The sequence below is a fragment of the Lepidochelys olivacea genome, assembly GCF_965140295.1.
Source record: "Lepidochelys olivacea isolate rLepOli2 genome assembly, chromosome: 8".
In the NCBI taxonomy this organism is placed as follows: domain Eukaryota; kingdom Metazoa; phylum Chordata; order Testudines; family Cheloniidae; genus Lepidochelys; species Lepidochelys olivacea.
Window position 1 is genome coordinate 108,906,793 of NC_140418.1, and position 21,527 is coordinate 108,928,319.

Sequence of the window (21,527 nt, forward strand, 5' to 3'; positions counted from 1 at the left end):
CTCTCTCCTTGTTTCCTCAACTAATGGGTCCAGTACATGAGGATCTGGTATAATGAACAAGTCTGCTGCTGAAAGAGGATGTCTGGAGTCTTTACTGCATGCTTGTCTGCTTGGTTCCAATATAATGGGATCTGGAGAGATCGGCAGTTGTGGGGCAGCTCTGCTAACAAAGGGTCTATCCCCTGAACACTTTTTAGTCTTAGCTCCCTGAGATAAATGTTTTGGGTCCTTTTTCTGTTTCTTTGAAGTTGTGTCCAGCAAACTAGATTGCACCAATGCAAATACCTTGTATTATTTAGTTCCCAACTTTGAGGCATTTGATGCTGGAGCAGGTCTAAGATTTTTTCTGGAGCCACCTGTCTTTTCAGCACTGACAGGTTTTATTGCAAGGGCTTCCTGAAGCAGAATGGCCTTCAGTTTGTTCTGCTTCTCCTTTCTCGTCCTTCTTGTAAAAGCAATATATCTAGAACACCTAGAGAGTGTCACTCTCCAAGACAAGTCAGGCACCAAGTGTGTCAATCTGATGACAGATATGGCACTGGGCTTGAGGCATGCTGATTGAACCCTGATCTCTTTGCTTTTAGATCCACCGTCTCTCTTGGTTCTGAAGATAATTTAAAAGTAATCTAACATCAAAAACTTTAATAATAAAACCAAAAACCTACACTAAAATATCTAAAGTAAAGTGATTTAAACTATTATGTAACCACTAAGCACACTACATAAAAGGGGCCTGGGGTTCTTCCTGGAGCTGTTCCTGATCTGTCGCAACTGGTGGTGGGAAGGAATGAGGTGGTTGCAGTGCCATGCCATTCATTGTAGCTAAACCCCTAGAATGTTCAGGAACAGATGGGGGAGCGGTGCATGAGAGCACCAACCAGCATTATGAATTAAATTCCACCATCTGAACTGCAAGAATCTGCTGCATCCCAAGCATGGAAATATGAGGAAGCCATTTGAAGAACTATATAGGCCTAAGGTCTCCAAAGGCTTCAAAAGTTTAGGTGACTTCCTAAATGTCTTAGTTCTAACCAAAATTTTAAAAACCCCTCAACATCTGGGGACTGGAGACTAGTTTCTGCGGTGAGAGTGAAGATTTGGAAAGAAAACAATGGGATTAACAGTCTGATGTAAGTGGAAGTCAAACATTCATTCATAGAAAATTTTGAATGAAGAATTCCCATAGGTTAGTATTGTACAATTTGATGTCTTATTAAGAAAATGAGTTACACCCTCCTATGCAGAGTTTGGCATTAACCATTGTTTGAAACAGGACACCACACTAGTTGGGTCTGATCTGCTGCGGCAATTCCCATGTAAAAGAAGGTCATCTCAGGGACTTGGTATAAAGGCGAAGGGGTGGCCAATGTGCAGAGATCATTTTATTGGTAACAAAGAAATCAAGTTTGGATTAAGAGTGAGTCAATACTTTATGCTCATTAAAGAAGGCAAATCAAAGGACAAATGTGGTGCAGTCTCCTAGTACATTTGGCCTATCATCCCTTTGAACAGAAGGAGGGCTGGGTGGCAGGGGTCAGAAGATTGCACTGCTCACCTCCTGGATCTGCTCCTTCATTGCTTTGATATCATTCTCACGGGGTTCTATTTGCTTCTTCAGCTCCTTTATTTTATAATCCAGTACAAACTTGAACTTTTCCAGTTCCTGGTTTTTCTTTTTTAGGTCATAAATCCGCTTCTCCTGGGACAAGTAAACATATGTACAAGTCAGTGCTCTCTGCAAAGAATCAAAGCAGGAGGCCAGTGAGAATCAGACACAGACCTCTCAACCAGATCCCTGGAGTGATGTCTGGATGTTGAGGGGAAAAAAGACACCGTAGCCACAGTTCCTCAGAGAAATGGAAATGGAGATGAGACCTTAAGTCACAAATCCCATAGAGAGGGACAAGGAACAAGGGGAAGGCAATGACTATATAAATATCAGTTACAAAATTCAAGGAAGGGGTAAGTAGCTCGAAATCCTGAGCTACAGATCCCCAAGGAAAGATCTCGGGGGAGGGGAGAAACATAGAATATGTCTAATACAGCAACTAGACACCCTTGGCTGGCCTGTGCTAGCCGACTCAGGTTCATGGGGCAGGGCCTGCAGGGCTGTTTCATTGTTATGTAGACTTCTGGGCTTACACTGGAGGTGTAGTGTGAGGGTTCCAGAGCTCAGGCTCCATCTTGAGCCCAGAAGTCTACACAGCAATGAAACAGTCCTGCAGCCCTGCGAGCCCAAGTCGGGTGGCATGGGTCAGCTGCTCTCTTTGCTGTGTAGACATACCCACAGAGTCCTCAACTCTAGGTTGTAAGCTCTTCTTCAAGGCAGGGATTGTGTTCTTGTTCAAGTTTGTTCAGAGCTTAGCAGAATAGGACCCAGATACTAATTAGAGTCTCTGAGTGCTACAACAATACAAATAATTGTTATACCAATAGCAGTGTTTGAGTGAGGGGATGGTGATAAAACTCAGCTACTCAGACTGTCATAGCTCTGCCTCACCTTGTCTTGGATAGTCTCATCTCTTTCTTGAATCTCTCTCTTCAGTCCCACAATATCCTTCTCTAATGACTTAATGACACTTTGCAGCTTCTGCTGTTCCATTCTCATTGTCTCAATGTCATTGCTGCGCTCTTCAATCTCCTTCTGTAAGCTGTTGAACTAGAGACACACAAATACTAACTTTCTGCAACTGCCATTCAATTTAAACATCCTACTTTGGCTGATTTCTTGTAGGCAATGTGGCAGAAGTGAGTTATGAGAAGGGATCTGAAGGATGAGAGACAGTAATGAATTTAAGAATCAGTTCAGGAAGAGCATTTCATGTGATGAGGCAGCATGAAAGAAAGCAAAGGGGGAAAACAAGTAACAAGAAGAGCCTTGAAGGTCAGAAGAAGCTTTGAGTGGATACAATATAGAAGACAGCAGCCAGGAGCAATAGGCAAGGAAGACAATGATCTCAATAGTTGCATTGTGAATGGATTGGAAGGGGGCAAGGTGGTTGTTAGGGAAGCTAGACAGGAGAAGATGTCAATTAACAAGATGGGATGATGACTCTGCATAAGAGTTTTAGTGGCATGAACAGGCAGAACATAATACTTGGGCTACCATTAATTTAGCTAATGCAGCTAAAAATATCAGTGAAGACACAACAGCATGGATCCCAGCATGAGCTAGAAATCCAAGTATATATCCAGGGTTCTGGGTGAGCTTGTACAGTCTGAATTGAAGCCCATGCCACCGTACCTTCATTGCTATTTTTAGCCACACTAGCTAGATTAAAGCTGGGTATGAATACCCAAACTGCAATCGCATCTCTCACTGCAGTATAGAAATACCCTAACTGGCCAGAGTCTTGCTAATTACACATTGGTGGTTCTTGGCAAAGTTTTGAAAACAGGAGAGGCTCCTGAGCCACCTGCAGACTCAGGAAGACCATATCATGCTCTGCTTATCTTCAGATCTTCACAAGAGAAAAGGCTATTTCTTTTCTCTTTTTTAATGAATGCTTAAATTCTATCTCTGGTATAAACACAGAAAATTCAACTCAGATACATAAATTACACCCAGTGAAGGTGCAGTCACAAAGCACTACAGATCTCCTGGGAAACTGTGGTGAAGGCTTTATGGAGCAGTTAGTGTGCTTTTATGGAGGAATATGAATGAAGAGAGGGGATCATTAGGAGTATAAGAAAAGGAGACTGTTCTATGGATAGATTGCAATGTGGAAGGAAGCACAGATGGGAGAAAGAGTAGATACTAAAGATGTACTTGGATTCAAATGCAGGCTCTCTCCAAGCACAGAATCAGTGACCACAAATGACAGGTGAATTTGTGACACACAAAGCACATTCTAACCCTGAGAGGAGCGACTGTGCAGCTAATGTGACAGAAGAGATGGAGACAGAGACACTTTCTACTTCGATGTCCCAAATACAAATAAGAAAGATATTTCCTCATATTACCAGGAACTGGAGAGTGATGTGGAAAAACTACCTGACCCTGGGAGAAAGTAAAGATGACGGAGATGGCTCCATGCTATGTAGCAACCTGCCACTATATCAGGAATGGTAATCAGGACAGAACCTACAAATGGACATAATGGATCAAACCTCAAATACAGTACATAATCTTATCCTGCTTGAGTTGTACCTGCCCCTGAGAGAGATCTGAGAGGGTATGAATTTTCCTTACACTTTGGCAACAATTGTATAGCTTGTCATTCTAATACAGTCATATTTACTTGAAAATTGTTTAAGTGTCACAATGACGACAAACATAACTTTCTACAAATATCTGAGGAGTATAAACACCAAGGAAGGAAAGGAAGTGTTTACTACAAAGGGGTGAAAATTAAGGGAAATGGGATAAAACTGGGCACAAAGTTTGGTTGAATACCAGGAATACTTTCCTGACAATAAGATATATATCAAATTGTGGCAAAGTCTCCTGAGAAGCATGAGAAAGTTTAATTGCAAGAGATGGGACTATCTATTATTGTTACTAATTATTTATATAGTGCCCCAAACTGTACTAGATATTAGTAAACTTAGTAGAGGGAAAAGTTCTGCATTGCCCCTGTGGAGGGGGGAACCTATAATTTCTCTTCTCCCTTTAATCTAGTCACTGTTACACCAGAATGTAGCTTCTTTTTTTGCTCATAATATTGTAAGGTTCCCAAGCTATATTATAGGAAGGAGCAGTTGCCCTTTTATACCTCAGTAAAATGCCGTACATGTCTAGAAATAGACTAGTACTCTCATTGAACACATTCTACACTCAACTCAGCTTTAGTATTCCAGGTGCCAGATCAGATTCTCTTAGAGAATTGAAATTACCTTTTTCCTCATGATTCCTGTCTCTCCTTTCAACCGCAGGTTTGATTCTCTCTCTTCCCGAAGTCGTCTCTCATACTTGATTTTGATTTCCTGGATTTCCCGATCTTCATCTTCTTCAATCTGTTTCTTAGTTTCTTCAAACTCTTGAAGCTGCTGCCTGGCGTCATCCTGTGCCTGGAATCAGGAAAAGAAAATTGGAGACAGAGGTGGGAGGGCAAGGATCTCTAGCATAACTATCAGACTTTGTATTTTGTTCAGTTTCTTCTCAGAGGTGACTGGGAAATAGTAGCAGTGGGTCCATGAAATCTGAGCAAGCTATTGGTGATGGGGAAGAAGAGTTACTTACTTACTTATCTGTAATGATTATTCTCCTCTGAGCATACATATACTTTAATGGATCCCTGAGCTTTGACTGTACTAATACTATTTAAACAAATTCCAATTCTAAGATGATTAAATTTCTTTCAAAAAATTGTTATCAGACTGTCACAGGGTGGTGGGTCCCTGTAAATTAAATACATCCAGCTCTTCTGTGCTGGAAGAGGTGCTCCTAGTTTGACCAGTTAGGAGGGCAGGGAAGTACCTGGATCTATACAATATCAGGGAAAGTCTGAGAGAGCAGAGAGACCTGGTGAGTCAGGACTGCAAGGAACAATCAGGAAGAAGACAAGTGAGAGCTGCCTGGTCAGTCAGGACACGAGAGCTGTCGGAACCCAGAAGTAGTTTTTTGTGGGAAGGCTGAAGGCAGGCAGAGCAAGTGAGATTTGCTGGCTGACCTCCCCAAGCCAGAGACCCAGGGCTCAGAAAGAGCTGAAGGCAGGAAGAGCAGCCGAAGGAGGTTCCTGCTGGCTCTAAGCCAGAAAGCCTGAGTTGAGGGTCGGAGAGGGCTGAAGACAAGGGAACAGTGGAGGGTGTAGTTGGAAGAGGGCCTGAAACATAAGGCCTTGTATCAGAGTCCTAGTGTGAGGCCTGAGGCCAGAGCTAAAGTAGTTAAAACTTTGCTGATATCAAACAAAGTTAAGTTGTGAGCAAGAGGCCCTGGCTCTTTTGGCAAGTATAGGGCTGATATTGCAAAAACATCTATTCCTAAGAGTTGCTAGGCACAAAGCACTCATGCAAGCACATTCCAGAAAGGTGGTACCAGAACACCCCGATACCAAACACATTCCCCAAAGAGAAAAGGAACATGCTGACCCATCTTAAGGATAAGGTCAGGATGACAGCATGATAGATAGAGATGTTTTGATCGAGTCTACAGGGACAAGGCAATGGGTGGCGCCTTAATACATCAGGGGTGACACATAACTTGTTTGTATTGGTATATAAATATGTATCTCAGAGGCAATGTCTTTGTCTGGCCAAGGGGAGAATGGAAAGTCCTGCCATTCACTGAGTTGGTCCATTGTCACTGGCATACATGTGTTAGTGTACCTGTAACCACTGAGCCTGGGCATTAGCACCGTGCCTTGTCGCCAATAAATCTGACCAAGTTCCATTGCTGAAAACCAAGTCTGTGGATTTATTGGGTAGTATGCTCGAGGTCTGCTGTGCCAGTTGCCTGTGCAGAGCTGGGACAGCACACAGAGCGAACACACACATGCAGCCGAACATCTGACGACAGAGGGGCTTACCTACTTATACCTGCATAATGGAGAGCTGGACCCAGAGGGACAGTGAGAGTGCCAGAGTGCGTAAGGGATGCTCCCCTGGTAAAGATGACCTCTCAGTAAGGCTGTGGGGAGTTCCCCCTGGGAATAGCAGGGTTGTGCTTCAGCTAGAAGGGCAGGGGGAGGCTGTTCCACAGAGGGACAAAAAATGACTGACAAAGAGTCTGGGAGTGACAGCTGGAGCACTGAGGGCAGACTTTTAGCATTCTAGCAGCATAGGGACAGAGACACTCCCTACTGGGTTCAGGGATCTAGAACTTTGAAGTGTAGGAGTTCCCACCAAGCCCATGTACACAGGTCTGACTATGGAGATCTATTAAGGTGGGTGTGGCATTATGCCCCGTATTCTTCTTCATAATATTAATATGATAGTAATAGTAATATGATATGAGTATGGCGTAATTATAATGTATTTTGTGCAAGATAAGGCATGTGAGATATCACTGAAAAGGTTATAATTTACTGAATCTGATTATCCTACTTGTATACATGTATCATTTTTGTATCTGAAGTTAGGAATATCGACTGTGTATCTGTATTACAAATATGTTTACACCTGGGGAATGCCCACTAGGCAGAATGCAATCAGTCTAGATGGATGGCTGGAAAGGGCCATTAGAGAAAACAACAGGCCTTAGAAGAAGTTTATCTCCCACCGGGGAGCCTTTCTGAGGATGCTACAAACGGAGTCGGAGTCACGGCTGCTGTGACATGGCAGGGTCATGTGACCAGATCACCTGAAACTGGACTGCATCTTGGAATACCAGTGTTTTTCCACTGACTGGGCGTGGGAGCCAAGCTGGAGCCAAAGGGTTCCTGCCATATGCAAAAGCTATTTAAGGCAAGGGAATGACATAACTGAGGTTCTTCACTGACTCCCTGCCCAAAGGAGATTCTTGGAAACACCTGAGGAACAAGGACTGAACTGGGGGGAAGTGCTGGACCCAGGCTAGAGGGATTTCTAGCCTGCGAGAGGATTACCTGGGGTTTTTAAGCTGCAAGCAAGAGCAGCTGGCCCCTTAAGAATCTCTGCAACCAGCTTAAATCATCATTTAGGGTGAGAATTTGCTACTCATATCCAATCTCTTAGTATATTACGCTTAGACTGAGTTTTTGTTTATTTGCTAGGTGTCACGGAGCCCCTGGGCCAATGCTCTGGAACAACTCCATATGAAGCTAGTCAGGACTCTAGGGGAGCATGCCTCCTCTCTCTGAGCATAGGTCGCCAGGGCAAGAAGCTTACACAGCTTTGACCTTCCTGAGTCTGACCTCAGCATTCAGCATCCCCTTCCACACTGTGCACTTCCCCCAGCAAGTCCACCAGGGTGGGGGTCCTGGGGAAGCCAGAGGGCCCTGCAGCCCAACTCTGCAGTCAGACGTGACTCTCAGCCAGCATAAGATGGAAGGTTTATTAGCTGACAGGAACACAGCATTGAACAGAACTTGTTAGCACAGAAATCAGTGACTTTCAGCCAAGTCCATCTTGGGGAGTCCTGGACCAGATGGCCCGGATTCCCCCTCTTCCAGTCCCCAAAAAGGACTGCCCATCTTCCAGTGACCCGACCTCAGACACCCCCATTGCTCCTCGTCCTTCCTTCGTCTCACTTCCCAAGCCAAGAGTCACCTGGTTGCATTCCCCTCCTGGGTCTCGGGTTACGAAGGGCACCGGTCATAGCATATGTGCAGACAGCTGGAGCAGCCTGGCCTGCCCCAGAGGTCTCAGTCAAAGTCACACACCCCTATTCCCACCACCAAGGTATTGGTGCAGCACCCAGGGAAACTGAGGCACACATTCATGCAAAAATGTAAAACTCACATAGGCTCAACAGTAAGATTCACATACAACATAACAAGGGAAAATCCCCACTTTGTCACACTAGGTAATCTGCTTTGATCTGTTTGCTATCCCTTATAATCACTTAAAATCTATCTTTTGTAGTTAATAAATTTGTTTTTGCTTTAGAATCATAGAATCATAGAATATCAGGGTTGGAAGGGACCCCAGAAGGTCATCTAGTCCAACCCCCTGCTCAAAGCAGGACCAATTCCCAGTTAAATCATCCCAGCCAGGGCTTTGTCAAGCCTGACCTTAAAAACCTCTAAGGAAGGAGATTCTACCACCTCCCTAGGTAACGCATTCCAGTATTTCACCACCCTCTTAGTGAAAAAGTTTTTCCTAATATCCAATCTAAACCTCCCCCACTGCAACTTGAGACCATTACTCCTCGTTCTGTCATCTGCTACCATTGAGAACAGTCTAGAGCCATCCTCTTTGGAACCCCCTTTCAGGTAGTTGAAAGCAGCTATCAAATCCCCCCTCATTCTTCTCTTCTGCAGGCTAAACAATCCCAGCTCCCTCAGCCTCTCCTCATAACTCATGTGTTCCAGTCCCCTAATCATTTTTGTTGCCCCTCGCTGGACTCTCTCCAATTTATCCACATCCTTCTTGAAGTGCGGGGCCCAAAACTGGACACAGTACTCCAGATGAGGCCTCACTTTATCACAAACCAGTGCATGGAAGTTATAATTTGGGGTAAAAAGCTGTTGTATATGTCCTCTCCACATTGAGGGAGAGGGCGAATTTCATGAGCTTACGCTGTACAGTTCTCTGTACAGTGCAAGACAGAGAAATTTTGGGTTTACCCTCCAGAGGGGGGTATGAACTTGCATATCTGGGCAGTTCCTTAGCTGAAGCCTTCCCAATCAGATGAGATCAGAGCATCTGTATGTTTCGGCAGCTAGGTGCATCCCTACCTCTGTGTGTGCTGGTCAAGGTGTAGACTGGAGCCTGGGAGAGGGCTTAGCAGGCTGGTCACAGCACTACAGGGTAAAGGGAACCCAGGCTGGTGGGTCAGGTGGGCTCAGTGGTACCTCAGTTCCAGATGGCACCCTGGGGGGAACCCATCACAGTGAGTATCTTGAGAATGGGAGACTCTAGGTAAATAACTCTCCCTATAACCATGTTGAACAGTTCCCAGGACAAGCAATGAAGTGGGGATTTCTCAGAAGCACGAAAAACAAGTAATCTTGACACAGAAGGAGAAAAGGTCAAATTGTTTGGCAGAGAGGGGAAAGAATAAAATTGGAGAAAGTCCAGAAAAGAGCAACAAAAATTATTAAAGTTCAGAAAACATGGCCTATGAGGGAAGACCGAAAAAATTGGGTTTGTTTAGTCTGGAGAACAGAAGAATGAAGAGGGACATGATAACAGTTTTCAAGTACCAAAAAGGTTGTTACAAAGAGGAGGTAGAAAAATTGTTCTTGTTAACCTCTGAGAATAGGACAAGAAGCAATGGGCTTAAATTGCAGCAAGGATGGTTTAGGTTAGACATTAGGAAAAACTTTCTAACTGGTAGGGTGGTTAAGCACTGAAATAAATTGCCTAGGGAGGCTGTGGAATCTCTATCAGTGGAGGTTTATAAGAGCGGTTAGACAAACACCTTTCAGATGTTAATAGCTGATACTTAGATGTTAATAGATAACACTTAGTCCTGCCATGAGTGCAGGGGATTAGATTAGATGACTTCTCAAGGTCCCTTCCAGTCCTATGATTCTATGAATAAAAAAGTCATGCAGACAGGTAGAGATCCTAAGGCACACCCTTCCAAACGGATGGAGAGGCAGGAAGAGAAATATCATGGGCAGACAACTGCCTTAGAATGGTACTTACTGAAGGCATATGCCCCAGCTAACTCAGAAGAGCAGTAAGAAAGCCCCTGCTTCCTGAGCACTCATTTGCCCGCTATCAGGGACAGGGCCCTAGGTGCAGAAGGTACACCTCCCTTGGCTTTGGAAGACGTGTTACTACAATTAGAAATAGGATACAGTCAGCAGCCCAAGGCATGTGTGTAGTTCATACCTCCTCCAGCAAGGTGGTTTTCTCATGCAGTTTGGCCTCATAATATTCTGTCAGCTCCTCCAGGGCCTGGTTCTTGGTCTCCTCCATATCATGTAGCTGCTTCTCGTATTCTTCCTGCATCCGCTGGGATTTCACTTGCAGCTCCTGGTATTTTTCATATTCTAACAAAAGTTTCTGGTTGTTGCCAGATTCTGGGAACAAGATGGAAATGACAATGCTAATGGCAGGAAGATATGTCCTGTTCTTCTATAAAAACAACGAGGAGTCCGGTGGCATTGTAAAGATGAACAGATGAACAGAACCTGGGCACAATCTTTCGTGGGTAAAAAACCCACTTCTTCAAATGCATGGTGCCCAGGTGCTGCTGTGGAGAGAGAGAGCTGGTCGGGGGGGGGGGTCCTATCTCCCTGCTGTAGCTCTGGGACAGCCTGCACCCCAGAGCCCGCATCCCCAGCCAGAGCCCTCACCCTCCAAACCCAACCCTTTGCCCCAGCCCCATCCCAGAGCCTGCATCCCAACCCTCTACCCCAACCCTGAACTCCTCATCCCTGCTCCCACCCCAGAGCCCTCACAACCCTGCACCCCAACCCTCTGCCCCAACTCTGAGTCCCCTCTCATCCCTCTGAACCCTTTGGCCCCACCCCCCACCACATGAATTTTGCTGTGTGTCACACATCACCTCCATATAGGTGCATATAACAAAATTCATTCTGCACATGTGGGAAAAATTAGAGGGAACACTGATCTTAAATATGACTTTTGGGCCTAGCTACTTCTGTGCTGTGCAGGGTGCACTGCATACTGGTTTCCTCACTGAATGAGAGGTAAGATTGTGTCATTTTTACTCAGTCAGTTTGTAGAGGAGAACTGTACTTGAACAAGCATCACAGTTTCACTCTCCTCTCTCCTTGTGATGTGCTCAATCCCAAAGCATGAACATCTGCTGTTGCCAAATGCCACTGCCTTGCCTTGCCTTTCCCCGTATCTCCAGCGTTTCTTTGAATTCCTCCATTTTCCTGGCACTCATTGTCAAGGTTCCTCCCCCACTCTGAACTCTAGGGTACAGATGTGGGGACCTGCATGAAAAACCTCCTAAGCTTATCTTTACCAGCTTAGGTCAAAACTTCCCCAAAGTACAAAATATTCCACCCTTTGTCCTTGGATTGGCTGCTACCACCACCAAACTTATACCGGTTACTGGGGAAGAGCTGTTTGGACACGTCTTTCCCCCCAAAATACTTCCCAAAACCTTGCACCCCACTTCCTGGACAAGGTTTGGTAAAAAGCCTCACCAGTTTGCCTAGGTGACTACAGACCCAGACCCTTGGATCTTAAGAACAATGAACAATCCTCCCAACACTTGCACCCCCCCTCTCCTGGGAAATGTTGGATAAAAAGCCTCACCAATTTGCATAGGTGACCACAGACCCAAACCCTTGGATCTGAGAACAATGAAAAAGCATTCAGTTTTCTTACAAGAAGATTTTTAAAAAAAATAGAAGTAAATAGAAATAAAGAAATCCCCCCCCCCGTGTAAAATCAGGATGGTAGATACCTTACAGGGTAATTAGATTCAAAACATAGAGAACCCCTCTAGGCAAAACCTTAAGTTACAAAAAAGATACACAGACAGAAATAGTTATTCTATTCAGCACAGTTCTTTTCTCAGCCATTTAAAGAAATCATAATCTAACACGTACCTAGCTAGATTACTTACTAAAAGTTCTAAGACTCCATTCCTGGTCTATCCCCGGCAAAGACAGAATATAGACAGACACACAGACCCTTTGTTTCTCTCCCTCCTCCCAGCTTTTGAAAGTATCTTGTCTCCTCATTGGTCATTTTGGTCAGGTGCCAGCGAGGTTACCTTTAGCTTCTTAACCCTTTACAGGTGAGAGGAGCTTTCCCCTGGCCAGGAGGGATTTCAAAGGGGTTTACCCTTCCCTTTATATTTATGACACTCATATACATAGATTTCTCTACTCCGTTGCTGTAGGAGTCTTCTGCCATTCCAGTCTCCCCAGGTGCTACCTAGATGATTCCCCCCAACCTTCTTTACCTGCCTGTCATTCCTTATTGCCCCACCTCTCTGGTTCATACCTGTCCCTTCTTACTCTTTGTTTTTTTTCAAATTGAGATCACATTTTGGGTGTTACCACAATACAACTCAATTAAAATAATTCTAGATAATAACAGCGATACCCGGCGTTCCTTAAGGTTTTGCACCATTTCGCTCATGTGCCGCACATTTTTTAAACGGACTTTCCCTCTCCACTTCATCATTTGCCATGAGTTCAATTCAGTTCCTCCCATTCTGGCTGTACATATTTCTATGTGTCCTAACCTAGGTCCTGCACCTCCCTGGACTGTTTTTCCATCAGCTCAGACAGCTGCTCCTGGTACTGCAGTTCCTGCTTTTCTTTCTCTGCCTTTAACACCTGGAAAAAATATAAACAGATGAAGTTTTCATCTGAAAACAGCAAACCAACCTCCAGATCCCTCAAATGCCTGCCTGGGGGGGGAATAAATCAAAGAAAGAGTGGACTGTGTAGCTCTGCCCTTTTCAGAGTGAGACTGCAGGGGTCACTAAGATAACAAAGCCTTCAGGGCAAATGAATCCAGAAGGGACAGACTAAAAAGCAAAGGAAAACCAAGTTACAGAGTAGTAAATGGAGTTCTTAGAGTATAGCATAAAGCAAAAAGAAAAGGAGGACTTGTGGCACCTTAGAGACTAACCAATTTATTAGAGCATAAGCTTTCGTGAGCTACAGCTCACTTCCTCAGATGCATATCGTGGAAACTGCAGCAGGCTTTATATATACACAGAGAATATGAAACAATACCTATTCCCACCCCACTGTCCTGCTGGTAATAGCTTATCTAAAGTGATTTCCAGCACAAATCCAGGTTTTCTCACCCTCCACCCCCCCACACAAATTCACTCTCCTGCTGGTGATAGCCCATCCAAAGTGACAACTCTTTACACATGTCATGCACATTGTGTAAAGAGTTGTCACTTTGGATGGGCTATCACCAGCAGGAGAGTGAATTTGTGTGGGGGGGTGGAGGGTGAGAAAACCTGGATTTGTGCTGGAAATCACTTTAGATAAGCTATTACCAGCAGGACAGTGGGGTGGGAATAGGTATTGTTTCATATTCTCTGTGTATATATAAAGCCTGCTGCAGTTTCCACGATATGCATCTGAGGAAGTGAGCTGTAGCTCACGAAAGCTTATGCTCTAATAAATTGGTTAGTCTCTAAGGTGCCACAAGTCCTCCTTTTCTTTTTGCGAATACAGACTAACACGGCTGCTACTCTGAAACCTAGCATAAAGCAGTGGTTCTCAACCTATTTACCATTGTGGGCCGCATGCGTGGCCCACAATGGGTCATGTGGGCCACCTCCAATACTACCTGCATGGCCCTGAGGATGTCACATGGGCCACAGCTCTGTGCTGATTGGCCCGCAGGTTGAGAACCACTGGCATAGAGCTACATAGATCTCTATCTACTGAAAAGTTAGAAAAGCTTGTGAGTAACAGGAAACCTACTTTGCAAGTCTTACTCAGGTGAGGCTTATACACTGTCTCTCCATAATGCCACTAGGGACCTCATCTCCTTCTTTGTAAATCGTTTCCTCAGATGCCCAGCATGCCAACTGGTGCAGGATTTTAACATCTTGTCTGCAGAAACCTTTAAGCTCTAAGATCCTGGCATTTGGGGCAGAATAAGATGAACAGAGTACAGTTGGCCCATGAATTCTATATAGTTGAGATATCCTTACAGCTCTAGGAATGCCCACTTAGGATATGTCTACACTGCAATTAAAAACTTGCACCTGGCCCGTGCCAACTGACTCGGGCTTGCAGGGTAAGGCAGAAGGGCTGTTTAGTGTAGACTTCTGGGCTTGGGCTGGAGTCTGAGCTCTAGGGCCTTGTGAGATGGGAGAGCTTCAATGCTCAGGCTGCAGCCTGAGCCTACACTGCAATTAAGTAGCATTGCAGACTGAGCCCTGTGAGCCTTAGTCAGCTGGCATAGGCCAGCCATGAGTGTCTAATTGCAGTGTAGATGTACCCTTATGCTACAACATTCCAAAGGGGTGCTACGGATTGAAATAAAATCATTGGGAGGTTATTTACCCTACATCTTAAGAGGAGTTCTTGAGAGGTGTTGTCCATATGCCCATTCCACAGATGATGTGCATGCACCTCAAGAGCTCAAGATCAGAGACTTTTCTGGCCAGCTGTATCCATATAATGTGTATGTGTCCTCCTCCCAGTCCTCATGCTCTTCAGCGAGGGCATAAGGATGAAGCATTCACGAATGTGTTGGCCACTACTTGATTCCTTCTTACTGCAGAATCCCCAAAGAGGAAGCTGATGTAGAGGGGATGGAAGGGTGGATTGTGAAATGCGTATATGTACATGTCCTGAAGAATGCCAGTAACTGTAGTGTATATGGTAGTTAACTTCCCATTCTCCTTTATCTATATGCACATTCCACTGATGGCGACTCCTAGGCAATAGTTGCATTAATGAGATAGGAGCTTGGAGGAGTTAAACAATGAGTGAAGAGCTTCTTTACTAAAAAGAAAAGGAGTACTTGTGGCACCTTAGAGACTAAAATTTATTTGAGCATAAGCTTTTGTGAGCTACAGCTCACTTCATTGGAATGCATCCGATGAAGTGAGCTGTAGCTCATGAAAGCTTATGCTCAAATAAATTGGTTAGTCTCTCAGGTGCCACAAGTACTCCTTTTCTTTTTGCGAATACAGACTAACACGGCTGCTACTCTGAAACCTGTCTTTACCAAATGCAGCATCTGGAAGCCTCAGTTAGAGCATAGTGCCTTGTGATCATGTGTACTGATGCCTACCCAGCTGCTTTACAGATATCTAACACTGGTAGATTTTTGCAGTGAGCTGCTGAAGAGTCTTGCGCTCCAGTAGAATGGGTAATGAGTGTGGATAGTGGTTCTACCTTGGCTATGTCATATCATGTTCTGACACAATCAGAAATCCAGTTTTGCAATCTCAGAGATGAAATTGCAGAGCCTTTTGACCTGCTACATAGACAAGTGGTCTTGATAGATTTTCTAAAGGGTTTCGGCTAGGGCTGTCAAGTGACTTAAAAAAAAAAAATACACCAATCATGATTAATCACACTGCTAAACAATAGAATACCAATTTATTTAAATATTTTTGGATGTTTTCTAGATTTTCAAATATACTGATTTCAAATACAACACACAATGCAAGTGCAAATTGCTCACTTTATATTTATTTTTGATTAGAAGTATTTGCACTGTAAAAATATTAATATTTTCCAATTCACCTAATACAAGTACTGTAGTGGAATCTCTTTACCATGAAAGTGCAACTTACAAATGTAGAATTATGTACCAAAAAACTGCATTCAAAAATAAAACAATGTAAAATTTTAGAGCCTACAAGTCCACTCAGTCCTAAAACTTGTTTGGCTCAACAAGTTTGTTTACATTTGCAGGAGATAATGCTGCTTGCTTTTTGTTTACAATGTCACCTGAAAGTGAGAACAGGTGTTTGCAAGGCAGTGTTGTAGCCAGCGTTGCAAGATATTTAGTGCCAGATGGGACATAAAAATCTTTAGTGCTTCAGGCTTCAACCACCATTCCAGAGGACATGCCTCCAAGCTGGTGATGGGTTCTGCTTGATAACAATTCAAAGCAGTGTGGTCCGAGGCATGTTCATTTTCATCAGCTGAGTCAGATGCCACCAAAAGAAGGTTGATTTTCTTTTTTGGTGGTTCGGATTCTGTAGTTTCCCTATCGGAGTGTTGCTCTTTTAAGACTTCTGAGAGTATGCTCCACACCTTGTCCCTCTCAGATTTTGGAAGGCACTTCAGCTTCTTAAACATTGGGTCGAGTGCTGTAGCTAGCTTTAGAAATCTCACATTGGTACCTTCTTTGCATTTTGTGAAATCTGCAGTGAAAGTGTTCTTAAAGTGAACAACACGTGCTGGGTCATCATCCGAGATTGCTATAACATGAAATATGGCAGAATGTGGGTAAAACAGAGCAGGGGGACATAGAATTCTCCCCTAAAGAGTTCAGTCACAAATTTAATTAACACTTTTTTTTTTTTTTTTTTTTTAAAAAAATGAGCGTCATCAGCATGGAAGCATATCCTCCGGAACGGTGGCCGAAGCATGAAGGGGCATGCAAATGTTTAGCATACCTGGCACATAAATATCTTGCAATGCTAGCTACAAAAGTGCCATGCAAATGCCTGTTCTCACTTTCTGGTGACACTGTAAATAATAAGAGGGCAGCATTACCGCCTGTAAATGTAAAACAAACTTCTCTTTCAGCCAATCGCTAAGACAAACAAGTAGGACTGAGTGGACTGTAGGCGCTGAAGTTTTACGTTGTTACGTAACTGCACTCAAAAAGAACAAACAAACAAACGTTTGTCACAATAAAGAGACTGAACTATAGTACCTATGAGGTGAATTGAAAAAAGTATTTCTTTTGTTTATTATTTTTACAGTGCAAATATTTGTAATAAAATATACACTTTGATTTCAATTACAACACAGAATACAATATATGAAAAAGTAGAAAATATCCAAAATATTTAATAAATTTCAATTGGAATTCTATTGTTTAATAGCGCGATTAAAACGGTGATCGATCAAGATTAATTGTTTTGAGTTAACTCACATGATTAACTGATTAATTGACAGCCCTAGTTTCACCCTGTTCAGGTGGTAGGCCAGGACTCTCCTGATGTCAGAATGTGCAATGCTGCCTCAGCTCTGAGGTTTTGGGAAGAATGAATGAGAGATGTATTTGTTGATGTAGGTGAAATTCTGTCACTACCTCAGGGAGAAATTTATGGTGGGTCTTCATGGATACACTGTCTAAGCGAACTATTGTAAAAGTCAGATCAGCAGTCAATATCTGAATTTCCCCAACTCTTCTAGCAGAAGTTATAGTAAGCAGAAATGCCACTTTCCTGGAAAGGTGAAGCAGGGAAGAAAAGGCCATGGCTTTAAACACTGGCCTCACGAGGGCTGAAAGTACCAGGCTTGAGTCCTCCAATAGGGAGAGTTTCCTTGAGTGAGGAGAATACCTTAACTAGGCTTTTCAGGAACCTAATTACCAATGGATGAGAAAAAAATTGAATGCCCCTGCACCAGTGTATGATAACAGAGATAATTACCAGGTGCACCTTGACAGAACTGAGTGATAGGTTCTTGTATTTCCATTTAATAAGTAGTCAAATATTTGAGGAATTGAAAAGTGATGAGGTGCCACTGATTTCTGGTAGCATCTGAGAAAATATCTTCCATTTTGCCATGTAGGTTTGTCTTATTGATTCTTTCTGCTATTTATTAGAACTTCACTAACTTGACAAGAGTATGCCTGTTCTGTCATTGACATCCACTCACCTTGCTGTAAGATGCAGGGATGCCAAATTCAGGTGTAGGCTTTGTCTTTGGTTCTGAGACAGCAAATCTGGGTACAGAAGTAAGGTTCTGGGTTGAGATACAGACAGGTTCAGCAGATCTGTGAGCCAGAATTGCCTGGGCCACACTGGAGCTATGAGGATTAGCTTGGGCAAGTCCTATCTGAGTTAGCAGAGTTCTCTGGGAATCACAAGGGTCAGGGTGTTCACATACATCAGGTCTTCTGACCACGGTATCAGCAACACCTCTGCTGTGGATCAAGCCCTCGGACTGCAACCCCTTCCTACTTCTCCACATAGGCACCAATAATAATGCCAAGAATGACCTTGAGCAGGGTCACTGCATACTATGTGGCTCTGGGAAGAAGGATGAAGGAGTTTGAGGTGCATATTGTGTTCTTGTCCATCCTCCCTGTTGAAGGAAAAGGCCCAGGTAGGGACCACTGAATTGTGGAGGTAAATGCGTGGTTACGCTGGTGGTGTCAGAGAGGGCTTTGGATTCTTCGACCATGGGATGTTGTTCCAGGAAGAAGGACCACTAGGAAGAGATGGAATCCATCTAGTGAAGAGAGGGAAGAGCATCTTCATAGGCAGGCTTGCTAACCTAGTGAGGAGGGCTTTAAACTAGGTTCGCCAGGGGATGGAGACCTAAGCCCTGAGGTCAGTGGGGAAGTGGGATACTGGGAGGAAATACAAAGAGGAAGGTGCAACAGGGTAGGCCTCCTGATTCATACTGAGAAAGCAGGGCAATCGGCTAGTTATCTTAGGTGCCTGTTCATGAATGCAAGAAGCCTGGGAAATAAGCAGGAAGAATTGGAAGTTCTGGCACAGTCAAGGAACTATGATGTGATTGGAATAACAGTGGGGTAATTCACATGACTGGAGCACTGTCATGGATGGATAGAAACTGTTCAGGAAGGACATGTGGGGGAGAAAAGGTGGAGGAGTTGCACTGTAAGTAAGAGAGCAGTATGATTGTTCAGCGCTCCAATATGAAACTGGAGAAAAGCCTGTTGAGAGTCTTTGGATTAAGTTTAGAGGTGAGAGCAACAAGGGTAATGTTGTGGTGGGCCTCTGCTATAGACCACCAGACCAGGAAGATGAGACTTTCTTCATGCAACTAATAGAAGTTTCCAGATCAGAGGCCCTGGTTCTCATGCGGGACTTCAATCACCCTGACATATGCTGTAAGAGGAATACTGTAGAGCAGTTTTTGGAGTGTTATGGACAACTTCCTGGTGCAAGTCCTGGAGGAACCAACTAGGATCCATGCTCCTCTTGACCTGCTGCTCAAATAGGGAAAAATTGGTAGGAGAAGTAGAAGTGGGTGGCAATCTGGGCAACGGTGGTCATGAGATGTTAGAGTTCAGGATCCTGACAAAAGGAAGAAAGGAGAGCAGCAGAATATGGACCCTGGACTTCAGAAAAGCAGACTTTGAATCCCTCAAGGAACTGATGGGCAGGATCCCCTGGGAGGCTAATATGAATGGGGAAAGGTATCCAGGAGAGCTGGCTGTATTTTAAAGAAGCCTTACTGAGGGTACAGGAACAAACTATCCCAATGTGCAGAAAGAATAGCAAATATGGCAGGTGACCAGCTTGGCTTAACAGAGAAATCTTTGGTGAGCTTAAACACAAAAAGGAAGCTTACAAGAAGTGGAAACTCGGACAGATGACCAGGGAGGAGTATAAAAATATTGCTCGAGCATGTAGGGGTGTAATCAGGAAGCCCAAAGCACAACTGGAGTTGCAGCTAGCAAGGGATGTGAAGAGTAACAAGAATGGTTTCTACAGGTTTGTTAGCAACAAGGTGGTCAGGGAAAGCATGGGACCCTTACTGAATGGGGGAGGCAACCTAGTTACAGATGTGGATAAAGCTGAAGTACTCCATACTTTTTTGCCTTGGTCTTCACAGACAACGAAAGCATATGCTCAAATAAATTTGTTAGTCTCTAAGGTGCCACAAGTACTTCTCATTCTTTTTTACGAACAAGGTCAGCTCCCAGACTGCTGCATTGGGCAGCATAGTATAGGGAGGAGGTGAGCAGCCCACAGTGGTGAAAGAGCAGATCAAGGACTATTTAGAAAAGCTGGACATGCACAAGTACATGGGGGCAGATGCAGTGCATCTGAGGGTGCTGAGGAAGTTGGCTGATGCGATTGCAAAGCCATTGGCCATTATCTTTGAAAACTCATGGTGATCAGAGGAGGTCCCGGATCATTGGAAAAAGGTAAATATAGTGCCCATCTTTTTAAAAGGGAAGAAGGAGAATCTGGGGAACTACAGACCGGTCAACCTCACTTCAGTCCCCAGCAAAATCATGGAGCAGGTCCTCAAGGAATCCATTTTGAAGCACTTGGAGGAGAGGAAGTTGATCAGGAACAGTCAACATGGATTCACCAAGGGCAAGTCATGTCTGACCAACCTGATTGCTTTCTATGATGAGATAACTGGCTCTGTGGATAGGGGGAAAAGCAGTGGACGTGATATACCTTGACTTTAGCAAAGCTTTTGATATGGTCTCCTACAGTATTCTTGCCAGCAAATTAAAGAAGTATGGATTCGATGAATGGACTACAAAGTGGATAGAAAGCTGGCTAGATAGTCAGGCTCAATGCGTAGTGATCAACGGCTCAATGTCTAGTTGGCAGCTGGGACTATAGGAGGAGGAATTTGATTTTCCTAACAGATTTTGTAGGCACTTCAAATGGAATCCATGGCTGTATAATGCAAGTTGTCATTATAACACTAGCAATAAGAGTAGATATCTTGCTATTTCCTGCTACACAGTGAACAATACCTGATTTTTGGTTTTAAGGGATTCCATCTCCTGGATAAATTTTTCTGTTAATTCCTTCATCTTCTCATTATAGTTCATGTCCTTGAGTCGTAACTGGTACTCGTTTTCCATCTTCAGTTCCTCCACACGAGTCTTCAGTTCTAGCATGACTTGAGTCTGCCATGAAAAAGACAATAAGATTGATAAGAGGTTATTTACTAGTAACTACAATTCCTTGAGGGTACTACTGCTGCAGATAGCACCATGGCACTGAGAGTTTCCAGAACATTTTCAAATATTTTGCCCATTTGGAGGTGAATGTACCACTGAAACGGAAAAAATCTTAATTTTGAACCTTGGCCTTATAAGAGGGTAAATAGAAATCCTGCTTCTGCCCTCTCCACTCAAACTGTTCTCAGAGTCTATAATCAGTTGACCAAGGCATAGGGCCCCTACTCTTCACTCTCACTGAAATGGGAGCTGCTACTACTCTTTGCACATCAATATTGGTAGCACCAGCTGTTTGGGTGTAGCCTCTCCTTCTGAATTATACTGTGGTCAGTCCACTCAGCTATTGTGTAGTGGAGACGGAGCTGGTCACAACATTCTGTAAATGTAGGTCATAATGTCTAGACTGGGAGTCTGAGGAGAGAGTGTAGGATCTGTATTCTTAACTTGTTCATACCTTCTCTTCCATATCTGTTTTTGTGATCAGCACCTCATCAGCATATCCCACTTCCTTCTCCCGTTTCAGACCCCGCCCTTCCTTATCATACACTTTCCAGATAAGCAGGCAGCCATCCTCGGAGACGGTCAGCAGAAATTGGTCATCACATGTTATGGACATCTAAGGAGGGAAGAGACAGCAGAATAAAAAGAGTAGAAAAGATATAGGATAGGGGAGAGATATAGGTTATATCTACACTAGATTTCCCCCC

The 21,527-nt window shown here is 43.9% G+C and overlaps 1 protein-coding gene across 7 annotated transcripts in view; it reads right to left on the reverse strand.

Annotated features, from left to right (window-relative positions):
* The window catches only part of CFAP57 (cilia and flagella associated protein 57), a 152,295-nt gene that overhangs the window by 57,226 nt on the left and 73,542 nt on the right, over positions 1 to 21,527 (reverse strand). For 5 of the 7 annotated variants that reach the window (XM_084635974.1, XM_084635969.1, XM_084635971.1 and 2 more), the window contains 7 exons: positions 21,275 to 21,436; positions 20,611 to 20,766; positions 12,707 to 12,800; positions 10,363 to 10,553; positions 4,837 to 5,010; positions 2,501 to 2,659; positions 1,556 to 1,699 (listed from right to left, as the gene is read on the reverse strand). In XM_084635974.1, the coding sequence (XP_084492100.1) occupies positions 1,556 to 1,699; positions 2,501 to 2,659; positions 4,837 to 5,010; positions 10,363 to 10,553; positions 12,707 to 12,800; positions 20,611 to 20,766; positions 21,275 to 21,436 (1,080 nt within the window). The remainder of the gene's footprint in view (positions 1 to 1,555; positions 1,700 to 2,500; positions 2,660 to 4,836; positions 5,011 to 10,362; positions 10,554 to 12,706; positions 12,801 to 20,610; positions 20,767 to 21,274; positions 21,437 to 21,527) is intronic. The other 2 variants (XM_084635970.1, XM_084635972.1) reach the window with 2 other exon arrangements.